Genomic DNA, 17,929 nt, shown 5'->3' with positions numbered 1-17,929 from the left:
CCTGTCCACAAGGAACAAATTAGGAATGTGATAGAATATTCTCCCGTTGCCTGGATGAATGCAGCTCCAACAGCACTCAAGAAGCTTGACACCATCCAGGACAAAGCAGGCCACTCGATTGGCACCCCTTCCATAAATATTCAGTCCCTCCACCACTGACACACAGTAGCAGCAGTTTATACCAGCTACACTGCTACAGGATGCACTGCTGGAATTCACCAAGTCTCCTTAAGCATTTTCCAAACACGGCCACTACCATGTAGAAAGACAAGGGCAGCAGACACATGGGAACACCACCATCTGGATGTTTCAATGTCACTGGGTCAAAATCCTGGAACTCACTCCCTAACATCACTGTGGGTAGCCAGCGATGCCCACATTCCATGATTCAATAAAGGAAAAGCTACCTACAATGATTTTGTAGGCCCTAGAGCACAAACCTCTGCTTTTCCAATGTTGGTTAGAATTTCATGGCTTCTGCATGGGACTTATTGGGTCTATGAACATGACAGGCAGAAGGAGATTATTCAACCAATCAGATTGAAGAATTCACACACAACAAAATAGGCAATATAAATTACCATTAAATCATTGTACAGAAAGTGAATTGGTGACTTGGACAGATAATGGGACTAAGGAAGATATTTACATTGCGAAACACAAACGTTTAAAATCTGCAATACTTGCATTTTTTTTAGTTGGAACTTTTCCCTAGATTTGTGGGCAGCTTGGTAGCACAAGTGGATAGCACTGTGGCTGCACAGTGCCAGGGTCCCAGGTTTGATTCCCCGCTAGGTCACTGTCTGTGCAGAGTCTGCACGTTCGCCCCGTGTCTGTGTGGGTTCCCTCCTGGTGCTCCGGTTTCCGCCCACAGTCCAAAGACATGCAGGTTAGGTGGATTGGCCATGATAAATTCCCCTTAGTGACCAAAAAGGTTGGGAGGGGTTATTGGGTTACGGGGATAGGGTGAAAGTGAAGGCTTAAGTGGGTCGGTGCAGACTCGATGGATCGAATGGCCTCCTTCTGCACTGTATGTTCTATGTTCTATGTATGTTCTATTTGGTAAAGCTACTTTTACCAAAGTGGCTGTTTATTGATAATTATGGTTTTTAGTCAATTGATAGTAGAGAAATTGAGTACAGAAATTAAGTATTGCTTATAAAATACATTTTGTCAGAGCTTTTTGTCTTGTATTCATTCGGATGATCACAAGAATACCAATGTCAGGAGAAGCAATAATTTTATACTGTATGAGAAGAGGGAGCTGCTTGGTGACAAGTAGGCTCTGATTGTTAGAGGTGTTGCTTTGGGGAATGCACCAGTTAATGGTGACTGACAGTTGACTGCTAAGTATTGTTTGAAAATTTAAATCAGACAGCCTGACTCTGGTCAAGGCATTGCCCTGAGCAACGAATCAGCAAATGGCTATAACTTATTTTGTTGAACTGAAACATATACAATGTGTGTACGTGTTAAGTCTTAGTACTGTTAGGATTCTGGACAAGAACCCAATTATTTGGAATTTGTAAAATTGTGAGGTAATGTTACTGCTTGACAGGTGTGATAACACTGACCCACAGGTATATTTTATGTTAAAACAAACTTTAATTTAAACACAGAATTAACCACATTAGCAACAACGAAATAGCTTTCCAATTCACAGTTACAACAGTTCTTAAGTAAAAGTGAAAACCTTAACTTACTTCCTAAACCTGCCACTCTATTCCAATTCAGCAAACCAATATATTCAAATACCACTCATGCATAAAGTTAACAACTAGGTTTCTACTTTCTTTTCTTTGTGCAGGATCTTTAGAGGGAGAATATTTTAGGACCAAACTGAAACACATCTGTTCAGATGAGAGTTCTAGGACCAACTGACTTTTCAGACAGACCTGGCTCCTCCTACATTATCTGTACCCAAAACATAAGGAAGGCTTTTGTCTCTTCTTACAAGGTGCCCTTGCTTGTTTAGCCAAGACCCTCATAACTTATCTACTCCCAGGGGTCCTTCAAGCATAAACAAGATTCCATTAGCTAGCTATCTGTAAACAAGTAAATGGTTTTCAAGATCTATTAGCAGAATGCTTCATCTGCATATCAATGATTATCTCACTTTTACGACACCTTAATCACTGCTCTTATAGTCATACTGTATGTATGCATCTTAACCCAGGTTTTAATAACATTACTGCAGAAAATATAAAATATGGCCATTTCTTACATTGATCACAGTACACTGCTAAAAACTAAGTCATTCCCAGTTGAACAAGGCTCAACATTTTCATCAGGCTTTATAATACAAAAGTAGTAACTAGTTTATATTAAGACCAAATAAGTGATTCTGCATTGATTCCATTGGTAAAGTCTGCAATGACACAGTCTGTGGAGGAGTGAATTATCTCCGACAGCAACTAGTTACACATGTCAAGGCACCAGAAGTTGCTGTCACTTTTAAACAGTAATAACAGGGAGAAGCATTTCTCCTACCACAACTGCCAAGTTATTATCTTATTTTTTCCTGTACTTTATTCAAAGTATTTTTTTCAGTTCTCACATTTGTGTGTGAAGAAGTCAGTTCACCACCATCTTCTCGAGGGCAATAAGAGATGGGCAATAAATGTTGGCTGAACCAGTGATGCCCACATCCCGCAACTTAAAAAGAACATTTGTGTGAAATTAAAAATGTGTATTGTCCTCTAATGTTCTCTCTTTTCCTTCCTCACCTGAAGATGATATTCAGGCTATATTCAAAAAAATTGCCTCCATAGTGATGAACCAATAAGGAATAGCATGAAGCAAGACACAGCTTAATGGTCTGTGTGGCTCAGTGCTACACAATGCAGCCTATTTATCCATTGCTTGTTTGAGCAGAGCTTAACATAGTTTAACATCATCATTTATATTTTTAATTAAGGCAATTAAGCATAATTAGTTTAATAATTTGAGTGTGTGCCATAAGTACCTTTAGTTTACTGGGTGAAATACCAGTAATTTGCTAAAGGGTCTTTGTACATTTTTCTAAATTTGACGTTTATGAGAAATTCAATAGTAAAATACTTTATAGCTGTTCAGGATTAAATTCAAGCAAAAGTATTTTATAAAATGAAACTTAATTCTTTGTACATATTGTACTTCTTTCTTTCCTAAAAATACATTTTATCTTCCTTTAGAATGGTAAAGATTCCCCAGACTATGGTCTTAGCAAATCTTTTACTTCATCTGGAACCATAATTGGAGTGGATTTACGAAGAGGAAGGAGACGTTTCTCTGGTAATCTTCAATTGCCACCATTGTCTTGGAGGCAGGGAGAAAGAGCAAAGACTCCAGAAAGAGATAGTATACCAAGACCGACTACGTTACCATTACGAGTACCCCCAAGAATAGCTATTACACCTGTGGACCAAGATTGGTAAGGCTATACTTCCTTAAGCCTGTGGAATTTCACTATTGTATGTTTTTGTATTTGTGTGCAATAGTGAAGCTATCTTTGACTGACCTGGTGTGGGAGGGAGGGCTGTAAGCAAAATTTGACTAACTTTGCAGAAAGGAAACCAGACTGGGAACTTTGGTATGCCAACACATCGAGTCCAAAGACTAAGATAGGAATTCTATGGACTTACAAGCCAAACCTCGGCAAAACCTAAATGTAAGAATGTGTTATGTTATATCTTTTTATTATTCTATCATCTGCTCCAAGAAAGGATGAGTTGGCCACTTGATTTATAACATCTTTTTTGAATGTAGAAAAGGGCCTTGGGATTTCGATACCCACTTCTCTGTCCAGTTTGTTCTTTGTATGAAGAAAAGATTCCTAATATTGGCCCCAAGTGCACTGTTTACTAATTCACATCCATGTTTTCTTTGGTTACTGTCATAAGGTAACTTCAAAGCATTTTCAAGCTTTGCTTTTTTCAGAATGTTTACTGTATTATGTATCTCTGTAAATATAGCTGAACAGATCTAACAGATCCCATCTCCCAATGCTGAATAGCCCAATTTTCCCCAATATTTCCTGAAGGTGCATACTTTTGACACTTAGAATTGGCTCTGTGGCTTTCTCCACATTTCCTCAAGAGCTTTTACGTTTGTCCTATGTCTTGCAAACAAAACTGGATGCATTTCTTGTGACATTCTTGGAAGGAACAGATGATTTTGGGCCCATGATTTCCAACGTTTTTCTTGTCTCATGTCGACACCTATTGTATATTAAATGAAAGGTTAATTGCTGTGATTAGTCACAATTCCATTATCATTGTATCGTGCAACTGCAAGATGATAGAATGTGAATTTTAAAAAAGACTTTGATTTACGATGTATCTCCTGGTACTGCACTGAAACAGGAAGTCAGTACTGCTGACATCATCGTTGTGCACCTGGAACAGGAGGTCAGCACACACTTCTCCCATAGGTGTATGCATGGTGCGGCTGATGTTATCATTGAGCGCCCATTGAATGCTCAACAATCAATGGCTCACCCTACCTGTGACTTCGCTCACCACCTCACATGGCACCTCCCTCACTGCTTCGCTCTGAGCAGTTCATTGCCCCCCCTCACTGCTTCGCTCGCCACCTGTAGACAGTGAGAGAGCAGGGCAGTGAGTGAGAAGGAGACAGTGAGGGGTCAGGAGAGGGATGACCAGTGAGGCAGCAAGCAGAGCGGAGTGCAAGTTTAAGTCGCAATCCCAGGATTTTTAACTGATGTTTTGGGTTTCAATATTCTGTGTAAACTGCAATCCTTAGCTGTGTGGAACAATGCATATTACTAATGCTGCACTTATTAAAATACCTTTACATTACTTAATATTATAGATAGTTATTTGCTTTGCTGAAGGTAGCTTCCTGTAGTGTCTCTGGTAATGGTGCCAAATACACTGAGGCTGCATGACCGGTGAATGCGCCTCTTGCAATTGCAGCAATCACAGTCTTAGATGTTTATAAAGCCTTTCTTGATGACAGGCCATTCCAAAACTCTCCACAAGGTATGAAACTCAAGGTTATAACTAAGAGAATAGATTAGGGAGAAGCAGTGGATGTGGTACATTTGGATATTGAGAATGTTTTTGGTAAAATCTCACATAAGAGGTTAATGTGCAATAATAAAGTGCACGGGATTGGGGGTGATATACTGGCATGGATTAAAAGTTAAAAAAGACAGGAAACATGTTTTTTTTCATATTGGAAGTGTTGGATAATGGGGTACCACAGGAATCAGTGATGGAGCCCCGCTATTCAAAATATATATCAACGATTTGGATGACGGAATCAAATCTAATATTTCAAAGTTTGCAGATGACACAAAACTAGGTGGAATTGTGAGTGGTGAGGAGATGCATTGCAACAGTTGCATAACTTAAAACAGAATAATCCGTCCAGATAAGCAAAAACTATTATTGGTTTGTAGTGAGACTTTGAATATATATTGATGGTGAAAGCGAATGCATTCTTTCTCCCACACACCCAACCTTAGATAATTCCTTTATAGGAATTTTCCTATCCTTGAACTAGTTTTGCAAGCATTCCTGATATTAACCTTGAGCGTTTAATTCATTAAAAAAAAAATCTTTATTGCCACAAGTAGGCTTACATTAACACTTGTTATGGGAGTGTCCCTTTAAGAAATGTGTGTATTATCACATGGCATCAGTGATGTCATTGTGTGGGTGGAGCTGGACTGTGGCTCTGGATTTTACTTTCATTTTGAGCTGGGAGCTGGCTGTGGCTCTGTGTTTTACTTTTGGTTTACACAGTTGAAAGTTGGATTCAGACAAAGAAGGTTTCTCTTCTCTCTCTCTCTCTGCATGTTAAAAGGTGTCCAGATCACTTGATAATTTAAAAGTGATAACTGTTCTCTGTAAAGAATTCAAACCTGTTTTGGTAAAAAGGGTTTTTCTGGTATTAGATGTTGTTATCAAATTGATACAGCAGAAAGGGAAGTTATTAAGGGTTATATATATATTGAGAACTGTAGCTGTGTGGGGTATTTATGTTTGTAGTTTAAACTTAAAAAAAATTTTTTTTAGAGTACCCAATTCATTTTTTTCCAATTAAGGGCAATTTCGCGTGTTCAATCCACCTACCTTGCACATCTTTGGGTTGTGGGGGTGAAACCCACGCAAACAGAGGGAGAATGTGCAAACTCCACACCGACAGCGACCCAGAGCCGGGATCGAACCTGGGACCTCGGCGCCGTGATTATGTTTGTAGTTGATAAAAATGCTTACTGTGTGTGTTTATAGAAATGTTAACTGAATTCATAGAATAAATTTTGTTTTTGATTCAAAGTGCTTAAGGCCTCTGTTGAATAATACCTGAAAGGAAGGCCCTTATGCTCCTCATAACCAAAATCTATAAACAGTTGTGGGTCAGGTGAACTCCATTATATACTTTGGTGTTTTCTGAACCCTGGCCCATAACACACTGCAATGAAATTACTGTGGAAAGCCTCCAGTTGCCACATTCCAGCGCTTGTTCAGGGACACGGAGGGAGAATTCAGATTGTCCAAATTACCTAACAGCACATCTTTCGGGACTTGTGGGAGGAAACTGGAGAACCCAGAGTATGCAGACACGGAGAACGTGCAGACTCCGCACAGACAGTGACACAATCGGGAATCAAACCTAAGATCCTGGTGCTGTGAAGCAACAGTGCTAACTACTACGTGCCACCCATTGTCTATTGCCTTTTGGAACAGAACCTAGGAAAACTTAAATTTAATTTTTTTTTGGCCTGGCCAGCCCTGAAACAGGATTTTGCTCAGTACTGTACTGTCTTACCAACAGAGGCAAGCACTGCTTGTGAAATATAGGGAAATAACTTCTTTATGCAAAGCTAAATAATTTGTTTAAATCTAAGATGATACTATAAATTCTACGTACACAGGAAAATATATTTATTTGACTACATTTGAGATGAAAAGTAGAACTGCAAATTCTGGGAACCTAAATAAACAGAAAATTTTGGGATTATTGGCAAGTCATCAGCACCTGAAACCATAAAACACAGACCAACATTTTGTCAGCGACCTGCTATTTATTTTCAGAATTTTAATATGAATACATTTGCTACCTCTCTTGGCAGTATTCGATGTTGCAAGTACAAATCAATATTCCAATGCACATTACCTTACATTTATAGTTTATCTATATCTGACGTTCTTTACTTCATCTGTTTAATTAGTCGAGATCTCTTTTGAATTTGGTATTTTTTGTAAATTTGTAAATTTTCTACAACACTCTGTTATTAACTTGCCCTCAAACGTCCAAGGTCATTTCTGTCACTTTGGATCCACAATTCTGTTTATGTGAGGTCTGCTTCTGTGTTTAATTATGACAACTGATTGTTGCAGCAAAGTGACAACTTTACATGAGACATCACATTCAAAAGAAATCTTGACCAATTAAAGAGTTGAAGTAAAGAATGCCAGATGTAGATACCTATAAATGCTTGAGGTGCTTTGAGTAAGATTGCTCTCTATGCTACTCCATACTCATTTACACAGGTGGACATGCAGCTTGCTTGCAAATAAGTCCAGCCAAGTTTATTAAAATGATGCACCTGCATATTTCTGAAACTGGCTAACCCACCTGTTGAAAAGTGCATTGAGACTCTAATCTGACAAAGTTTGGGGGTTCATCTATTCATTTATTTCATGAGCCCAAATACTAGAAGAAATAGAGGAAGGAAAATCCTGCCTTCAGTCTGTGACATTCTATTTAATACAGTCCATTATGTATTATGATACGGTCATTAATAAAAAGAAAACAGTTGCTTAGATTTTCTGTAACTGGAAACAGGATTAGGTCGCCACACAGGAGTCTAATAGGAACATGGGAATTAGGAGCAGAAGTAGGCAATTCAGCCTCTCAAGCCTGCTTTGCCATTCAATCAGATCATGGCTGATCTCTTCTTGGTCCCAAATCCTACCTGTTCATAGAACATAGAACATACAGTGCAGAAGGAGGCCATTGGGCCCATCGAGTCTGCACCAACCCACTTAAGCCCTCACTTCCACCCGATCCCCGTAACCCGATAACCCTATCTAATCTTTTTTTGGTCACTAAGGGCAATTTATCATGGCCAATCCACCTAACCTGCATGGCTTTGGACAGTGGGAGGAAACCGGAGCACCCGGAGGAAACCCACGCAGACACGGGGAGAATGTGCAGACTCCGCACAGACAGCGACCCAGCGGGAAATCGAACCTGGGATCCTGGCGTTGTGAAGCCACAGTGCTATCCACTTGTGCTACTGTGCTGCCCTTTTCCCTACGCCCATTTTTAAAATCAGAAATATATATCTCTCCTTGAAACCATTTAATAACTCAGACTCCATCACACTATGCGACAGTGAGTTCCACAGCGAGACAGCGAGAAGTAGTTCCTCCTCATCTCAGTTCTAAATCTACCACCTCTCAACCTATATCTGTGATCTCTCGTTCTAGATTGCCCCACAAGGGGGAACATTTTGTCTATGTTTACTTTATCAATCCCTTTTAGTATTTTACATACCTCGATCAGTTCCCCTCTCATCCTCCTAAACTCCAACGAGTATAAGCCCAAACTGTTCAATCTCTCCTCATATATAAGCCCTTTCATCACTGGAATCAGTCTGGTGAACCTCTTCCGAACTGCCTCCAATGCCACCACATCCTTCCTCAAATAAGGAGGCCAAAACTGGACACAAAAATCCAGATGAGGTCTTGAAAACACCCTATACAATTGCAACACTTGTCACAATATGAGCATTGCATTTACTTAGGTCATAAACATTGAGGGGATTATAATACAGCATAATAAGTTTCAAAGTTCTGGTATCTTTATCGCATCAACTTTTTGTTCTTGTCAAAGTTTGGAATTCATGCTTTAGGTCAGTATCAGCCATTGTCAACTGCAGAGAACACATTTTACTCCCAACTTAAAATTCGCTAAATATAATTACGTTCCCTTTCCATGCCAACTCAGAGAGAAAAATAACAGATATTACCCTTTCAGTGCCCCTTTAATTGGCCAAAGATTCCTGGGCTGAACACCTCCCATATGCTTTAAGACCCTTCCCCTCCCGATTTATTGACCTTTGCCTGGGAAACCCACCTCCAACCACCATGCTATCACCCACCAAGTTCCTCCCAACGTCCTATGTACTCACTACCTCCTAATTCTCCTTCCTCCTATCACTCTCCAGCCTCATTCTGTTACCCTTGAACTCATAATTATCCATGTGAATATTCCTATTCTCCCCTTGAACCCTTTAATATTGATGTCTCCATGCCATTTGTTGACCTGACCCCTCCCTTCTCAAGGTCACATGCACCCTGACTTTCCAAGACACCACGCATGAGACTAACCCACTACCCACCCCCCATGACTTTTCAGCTACTGACATACAGGGTACAGGTGCCATTTGTCTCACAGTACCATGACTCTAACCCCCAGGACCAAATTTCTTTGGTGACTGACCAAACCATACTGTGCATGACTGCCACTGCCCAGAGACACCTTCCATCACCCAAGACTGGGACCAAGACATGTCGAGCCCTCTAACGTGGTCCGCACAGCTCCAGAACAGTCTCTTCAATATTCCCTCGACAGCATGGCCTCAGCCTCAAGACAGTGGCTTCAAAATACCCCAGTCTGGAACTCTTCTTGGGCAGTCTTATAACTCTTGCCCCAAGACATTCTTGCACTTCTCCACTCTGTTCCTTTACACCCCCTAGTCCTGCCTCTGTCTTCCCCCTCCCCTCCTGTGTTCCACAATCCTTTCCCACCCACCAAGCCCTGCCTCTGTCTTCCCTCTCCCTTTTCTTGTTCCAAACACCCCTCCCAGTCCTGCCTCCATCTTGCCCTTCCCCACTGGTATTGAATCGCATGCCCAGCCTTGGCGCACTTATCATGGAGGCACCTGAAATATGACCGCAATGCTTCTAAAGGGAGGCGATAGCAGCATCCACTGACCTGGAAGCTGTTGATCAACTGAAGCTCACCAGGTGTGGCCACTTATACAGAGTAAGAAGTCTTACAACACCAGGTTAAAGTCCACCAGGTTTGTTTGCAATCACTAGCTTTTGGATTCCAAACAAACCTGTTGGACTTTAACCTAGGTAAGACCTTTTTTTGTGCCCACTGCAGTCCAGTGAAGGCATCTCCATATCATGGCTACCATCAACACTTCTACATAGTTAGGAAAAAGACAGTTCTAATTATGTACAGATCTAAAAAAGTATATGCTTATTTATCCAGTCAGATCCAATAATCCGCAGACTCCGACACTCACAGTAGAAGATGTAGGAGAGTAGAGTGACAATCAGAGGTAATACAGGACCAATGCTGTCAAAGTCTCTCCAATTTTCTCTTGCATGTCATTGGAGAATCCACAACTACCAACTGTGAACTGCAGCTCTTGGTTACCATGCATTCGCTGGTGGGGCATTTAGTTTGGAGGGGGAAGGACATTCTGAGGAGTTGGCCTTAAAAAGAACATTCATGAGATGCAGATATGGGGTGAAATTCTCCGGTATCGGCGCGATGTCCGCCGACCGGCGCCAAAAACGGCGCAAATCAGTCGGGCATTGCGCCGCCCCAAAGGTGTGGAATCCTCCGCATCTTGGGGGCCGAGCCCTAACGTTGAGGGGCTAGGCCCGCGCCGGACTGATTTCTGCCCCACCAGCTGGCGGAAGTGCCCCGCCAGCTGGCGCGGAAATGACATTGCCCGGTGGCGCATGCACGGGAGCGTTAGCAGGTGCTCACGGCACCCCGCGCATGTGCATTGGAGGGCGTCTCTTCCGCCTCCGCCATGGTGGAGACCGTGGCGAAGGCGGAAGGAAAAGAGTGCCCCCACGGCACAGGTCCGCCCGCGGATCGGTGGGCCCCGATCGCGGGCCAGGCCACTGTGGGGACACCCCCCTGGGCCAGATCGCCCCGCGCCATCCCCAGGACCCCGGAGCCCGCCCGCGCTGCCTTGTCCCGCCGGTAAGAGAGGTGGTTTAATCCATGCCGGTGGCACAGGCATCCGAGCAGCGGGACTGCGGCCCATCCGGGCCGGAGAATCGCGAGGGGGGGCCCGCCAACTGGCGCGCCGCGATTCCCGCCCCCGCCGAATATCCGGTGCCGGAGAATTCGGCAACCAGCGGGGGCGAGATTCACGCCAGCCCCCGGCGATTCTCCGACCCCGGGGGGGGGGGGGGGGGGGGGGGGGGTCGGAGAATCTCGCCCATGATTCCCGATTTAGATCAGCAGGAAACCTGGCCTGCTTTTAACCCACCATCTACGTCGAGAGAACAGAATTCCAAACTAATTTCCCGCCAAGGGAAACTAGCTTTATCCATCACGCCAAATTTAGTGCCACTCCCCACCACAATCTCTGCCGCTGGTGGGAGTGGAAAGTTGTCCCCAATGTATTTACCGACATGGGGAAGATTTACTACCTGGGTGGATTTTCCGATTTCTTTTCAAAGCGTTGTCTCGGACGGGAAAAGGGGAGGGCAGCCTGCTGACTGCCTTGTCGATTTATCCCACCATATTTTTAAACATTTCGAGAAAGTAAATGGAAAGGGCGGGTCCTGCGACATCATGCTGGTGGAGTGGGGTGGGTTCTGATTGAGCCCGCCCCGGCAGCAACTTTGGTTTTAAAAGTTGGGGGTAGAAATGACAGACAGGAACGCCCCACGGTCACGGCATTCCTCTATCACAGACACTGAAGCCCCTGGGAGCTGTACTCACCTGTGCGCCTTCGGCTGCTTCTTTTCACCAGGTGCACTCCATGGGGGAACCTGTCGTAATTCACGGACAGCCTAACATGGGGGGGGCAAAAATACCCTGATATGCATAGTTAATAAGATGTAAATACTGTTACATCATTGGCGGGGGTCAGGAACAATCAAGCAGGGAAATCCCGGCAGCGTAAAAGCTATTTTGAGCCTCCTGTTCAATTCTCTGTCCCCTCCCCTTATATCTACGTGGTTTTGAGAATGGTACAACTAAGTGAATGAGCCTGAATGCTGAATGTTAGCGTTGCTTAGAAACAAAAGCCTTTGAAATTCAGTGCAGTGTAGAGGAGAATTACATAACAGGGCTGGTGGTTGATAAATAATTTGCACCTTTGATTTGATTTTTTTTTTAGGTTTTGAAACAATCAATATTAATTTATTCACAAGCTATTTTATATGCAAAACCCATGGATTTTCTGTGCGTTTTTAATGATTCCACTTTGGCACAACTTGAACGAGGCCCATCTGTTTAATCCCAATTTGCTTGTTTCAAATACACTTATAAGGAGACGCAGTGCTCGGATGAATTGACATAGAACAAATAACTGGAGATACCTGTATTCTTCCTGATTTTCATTCATTCTTTAGTGTTGGCTTTAGTGAGTTAAAACTGCTGGTTGAGGGAAGGGGTGCCTGGAGCAGAGTGTACTGATTGTAATTTAATTTCCATTTCAAACTCATACACTCACCTTATTTTTAAGTACTTTTTGATTTTTATATTAGTATCGTTCCATAGCAGGACGGATGGTAATTTGGGAAGCAGAGAAGACGTGGGTTTTCACTTGGCGCTTCCTCTCCATCACAGGTTCAAGAGCTAGGAAAATGGAACTCCATGTACCATCACCAGGGTATAAATGCAGTAGGGCATGTTTATATTGGAAATTTCTATTGTGTTATGGACACCTGGTCAGCACACAACAATGACTAAGATACTGAACCCAACGCGTACCGGTTTTTAAAGATTTAAGGTTGTGCAGAAAGATCGATCCATTCCAGGTATGATAATGTAAGAAACAGGTGGTTATTTTATAAATAAAACTTTGTTAAAAGAAAATAAAATAAAACAATATTTAAACTTTTACTTTACAGTTCTAACACTAACAGATAGATTACAGCAGTTTCTTAACTTTAACACTAGTTCCCATTCAAACAACAATTTGCAGGAAAATACAGCTCTCGTTCCACTTACACATACCAGTGAAGGCAATATTGCAGTTAGGAAGTAATCTTTCTTCTGTTAGGACATCTGTTTCAGAGTCCTTTTTCTCTGAGACAGTTTTAATTTAAAAAAAAAAAATTTTTTATTGAGATTTTAACGATTATTTTTACAAAAAAAAAAATTACATATAATAACAGGTGTGATCCCCTCTCCCCCATCAATATCAACCAACCCCCCGATCTCATTCCCCCCCTAACTGTTTAAGTATTTCATTGGCGATGCATTCTATATTAAATATTTTCAAGGTTTTAGTTATTTGATTTGATTTATTGTCATATGTACCGAAGTACAGTGAAAAGTATTTTTCTGTGGCCGAGGAACGTACACAGTACGTACATAATAGACACAAGAATAATCAATAGGGAACATTGACAAATGGTACATCGACAAAACAGTGATTGGTTACAGTGCGGAACAAGGGGCCAAACAAAGCAAACAAAGCAAATACATGAGCAAGAGCAGCATAGGGAGTCGTGAATAGTGTTCTTACAGGGAACAGATCAGTCCGAGGGAGAGTCGTTGAGGAGTCTTGTAGCTGTGGGGAAGAAACTGTTCCTATATCTGGATGTACAAGTCTTCAGACTTCTGTACCTTCTGCCTGATGGAAGGGTCTGGAAGAAGGCAATGCATGGGTGGGAGGGGTCTCTGATAATACTGTCTGCCTTTCTGAGGCAGCGAGAGGTGTATACAGAATCAATGTGGGGGTGGCAAGTTTGTGTGATGCATTGGGCTGAGTTTACCACAGTCTGCAGTTTCTTGCGATCTTGGACTGAGCAGTTGCCATACCAGGCTGTGATGCAGCCGGATAGGATGCTCTCCATCGCACATCTGTGGAAGTATTTACTGTATTTACATGTGTATTTACATGTGTATTTACATGTGTCAGCTCCATCAAAAAAGATAAGAGGGGGGAGGCGTTATATGTGGGGTATCTCATCTCCATCCCTGTCCCCCCTTTTGGATGTACAATGGCTTGGTTTGTTCGCCAGTTTTATTTACATGTTTCCATCGGTGGGGGTGGTGCCCCTTCACATACAGGGGTGGTTTGGCCTGTGCTTGCCCCCGTTCTGACCTGGGACCTTTTGGCCCTGCTGTCGGATCCTTTCTTTGTGGCCTTGCTCTCGGCCTACCAGCATCTTCCCCAGCTGTTTCCATCCCCCCTTCCCCCTCCCCCCTTTCTTCTTCTCTCTCCTTATTCTTTGGTGCTTTTGTGGCCTCTCTGCGGTGCCCTTACCCCCGCACAATTGGCTGCTAGCTACAAACAGGTCCTGGAACAAGTTGGTGAATGTTCCTCTAGTACGACTTACTACCAATTTCCCGATCTCTCGAGTCACATGGTAGATCTTTATTGCCACCAGCTGTTCAGAGGTCACATTGATAACTATATACATTGATAGACAGCTATATACAAAATTGTGCACAGGCAAATCACCACATCCCCTTTCCTTTGGAAGTGTTAACATTTACATACAAATGGAGCAATGCTGTACAAAACATTATCTGCATAATAATTTTAAACAGGTCACATGTACAAATGTAACTGTGCTTAACAAAACATGATGTGCCTGATAAATTTAAATGAGTCCCTTTGCACAGCTTATTACACGTTCAAAACAACATTGTCCGGTTGCCTCCTGAATCTTGACCAGTTGCTTGATTTCGCTTCATCTTTCAGAAGACCGGTTTTCTGGCTGGTCTTTGCGTCCCCCTCTCCTTCAGCCTTTTGAAGCAATGCTTCCTGCTCTGTCTCCGTGTGTTTTTTGTAAATTGGCCTTTTTGCCAATGCTTGTGTCTTCACTGTCACGGCTCTACCAACTGTGCCCTGGACTCTCTTACCCTTCCTTTTCTATTTTTTTTAATCAGCTCTTTCCTTCTCCTCCTCTTTCTGGCTTTAGTGGCATCCTTCTTGCTACTGGACTTGGCCATGTTATTAGCTATTTCTGGATCCCTTGTTGCAATGGTTGCTTCTGGATCTTTTGCTGTGAAAGTTGATTCTGGCTCTTCTGCCACAATGGCTGACTCTTGAGACTGCTGGATTGAGGTGTTTTGGTTGATCCATGGTGCTTGCGTTCGAATGCTGTGCTGCATGCCCATCAACTGGTGAGGCATCCAATGTCGGCATACTTTTGGACGCTATCACAGTTGCAGGCAAGTTTACGACTTCACGAATGATCTGCAAAACCTCGCATTCCGGTATCTCAGCCGAATCAGTGTTCTCAACATTAGGCATGGCTTCTTCACTTTGTTTTAGACTCAACTAGTGGCTCATCTTTTTCTGCTATAACGATATATGCTTCGTCTTTTGTTGGAGAACTGATTAATGGCTCATCCTCATTTGATATAATGACACATACTTTGCCTTTTGTTGGAGAACTGCACGAATATGTATCCATTTGCTCTCCTTTGATGGACTGACCTTGAGTACTGGGAAATGCACTGCAGGAACCATTCCATGGACATAGGATAATTCATAGTACTTCTCTGGAGCCAATTTCTCAAAAATGGGGATTCTTTCTTCAGTTATCAGTTGGGTGTTCTCAGTTGATTTTCTCTCAGCTAATTTGTCTGCTGTTGCAATCTCACTATCAGCCCCTGCACACTCCACCTTAGAGCTTTCACACTCATCGTTATCCTGCACAGGTTGGATGCTACTTGTCACCTCGTCAGCAATGCCAAATAAACTACATAAACTTTCATAGTCTTCCTTTTCTGGCTCATCATCTGATTCTTCACTTTTCCTATTGTAATCATCACTGTAATCATCATCATCGTATTGATTATCATCATAATCGGCATCATCATCGTAATTACTTGCTTCTCCTTTGAAGCATAACACTGCTCGTGGAATTATGTGTTCATGCAAGAAGTGACCAATTTCCAAGTCAGCAGCGTGTCTGGCTGCAGAACCTTCATCCAGCTCTCCATGCTCTGGAACTTCAGGAGGACTAAAAAAATTAAAGAAAGAGTGATTTGGTACAGTTTTCGTAATTGTTCCACCAGCTCCCTGACATTTATGCTTCTGCTCCCTTTTATTGTTTTTCAATCTGCTGTTTTTGTCTTTCTTCCAGTCGATCTGTCACCCCGTGCAGCCTGTGATTTCAAAGACAAAAATGTCTAACAGATGAGACTGCGAATCCATCTGGTATGTTTTTGCCACTGCTTCATTTGTGAAATACCCATTTGACTCAAACTTAAACTCCAGCATAAACTCATTGGCTGTCCAGGATCTGAAAATTTTACCTTTACATCTGGCACAGTAGCACAGTGGGTAGCACTGTTGCTTCATAGCTCCAGGGTCCCAAGTTCGATTCCTGGCTTGGGTCAGTGTCTGTGCGGAGTCTGCACGTTCTTCCCGTGTTCACATAGGTTTCCTCTGGGTGCTCCAGTTTCCTCCCACAAGTCCCGAAAGATGTGCTGTTCGGTGAATTGGATCTTCTGAATTCTCCCTCTGTGTACCCGAACAGGAGCCAGAATGCAGTGACTAGGGGCTTTTCACAGTAACTTAATTGCAGTGTTAATGTAAGCCTACTTGTGGCAATAAAGATTATTATTATTGTTGTAGATGCATTAAGTTAGGTTCATCATGCTCCTGTATCATGTCACTGAGCCCAACCACATTTTTAGAGACTGTCAAACAGAATTCCGGAATTCCTTTTGGCTCTTCCATCTCTTCATCTGGTTTATCTTCCTCCACCTTGACTTTTGCGTTTATCTTATTGGAGAACTTCTCCACTTCATCTAATTGCCAGCTGCAATGATCCTCTGTCGCAGCGCTGTCTGGAATATACAGCCACTCAACTAGGTTCAGGGCCTCACACGGGTCCGCTCCTGTGATGGACTCGCGTTCTGTGTCCACAATCGAAAATGGTATGATGTGACTTCTGTTGTGTATCGATGCTTTGAACTCGCATGCTCCCAGTGTCACAATCTCACTCCCATTGTAGTCTTTCATTAGTCTTGTTTGATTGACAACTTTCAGTTTAGCCCACATCCTGTTCAAATCGGACAAACTGAGAAGGTTGTCCCGTGCTCCTGTGTCGAGCTTACATTTGGTCAATGCTGCATTCAGCAATACTGGAATTATCCATCTGTCTTCGATGGTAACAGCATCACCATCATTATTGCTGCAACTGGTCAGTGAGACTTTTTCACTCTCCATATTCTAACTCATTGTGTCCTCAGTCGAAATCAGATCAACGAAAAACAGGTCCCCAATGGACAACTCATCAATCCCATTGACTGGTCCTGTTTGGTCCACTGCTGGGCACAAAAAGCAGTGTTTCGCAAAGTGATTTGTTCTGCCACACTTGGAGCACGCCTTCCCAAATGCATCTGTAGTACAGATGCACACAGAAATACCGTGAGCAGCAACGCAATACGCCTCTCATCACATGCCATGACTCATTGCCACATCGCTGGCCACATCACTGGCAAAAAAATGGCAGATCTGGTCAGCTGCTTAAAATGGCCACCCGCATTGAGACCACGTTTCTTATTCAACTGCATAACAGTGCTGATGGCGTTGGCGTCTTCTTCCAGATTGGCACCAAAATGTTTCGGGTTGAGCGTACTAATCTGCTGTGCAGCTAGCTCACTTGCATGACAAATCTTGATAGAGTTTTCTAATTGAAGCTCTTCTTCTTTCAATAGCCTCTCATGTACTTTATAATTTGATATCCCGAACACTATCTGATTGATGATCATTGCTGGCTTTAACGTACTGAAATTGCGCGACTGTGCCTTCAACTTCAAGTCGTTTAAAAAACAACCAAAAGATTTGCCTGCCTTCTGGGTACGCTTACGAAATATATAACGTTCAAACGTTTCATTTTTTTTGGAGAGCAAAGTCGATCAAAGTACTTTATTACTTCATCGAAGCTCTTGCTTTCCTCTTCGCTGTCGAATACAAAGGTATTATAAATGTCTACTGCGTGAGCAGCAACAC

General features: G+C 42.7%; 1 protein-coding gene and 1 non-coding gene across 3 annotated transcripts in view; one reads left to right on the top strand and one right to left on the bottom strand.

Annotated features, from left to right (window-relative positions):
* Positions 1 to 17,929, top strand: part of pde4ba (phosphodiesterase 4B, cAMP-specific a) — a 1,458,049-nt gene that overhangs the window by 398,500 nt on the left and 1,041,620 nt on the right. For both annotated transcript variants that reach the window (XM_072511114.1, XM_072511113.1), the window contains exon 3: positions 3,174 to 3,412. In XM_072511114.1, coding sequence (XP_072367215.1) covers positions 3,174 to 3,412 — 239 coding nt within the window. The remainder of the gene's footprint in view (positions 1 to 3,173; positions 3,413 to 17,929) is intronic.
* LOC140427532 (small nucleolar RNA SNORA44) lies at positions 10,280 to 10,414 on the bottom strand. The gene has a single exon (XR_011948551.1). It is a non-coding gene; the product is annotated as a small nucleolar RNA SNORA44 (small nucleolar RNA).

Source organism: Scyliorhinus torazame, chromosome 7 (assembly GCF_047496885.1).
Source record: "Scyliorhinus torazame isolate Kashiwa2021f chromosome 7, sScyTor2.1, whole genome shotgun sequence".
NCBI lineage: Eukaryota > Metazoa > Chordata > Chondrichthyes > Carcharhiniformes > Scyliorhinidae > Scyliorhinus > Scyliorhinus torazame.
Note: the sequence above shows the minus strand (reverse complement) of the source record. Positions and strands in the feature narration are given on the sequence as shown.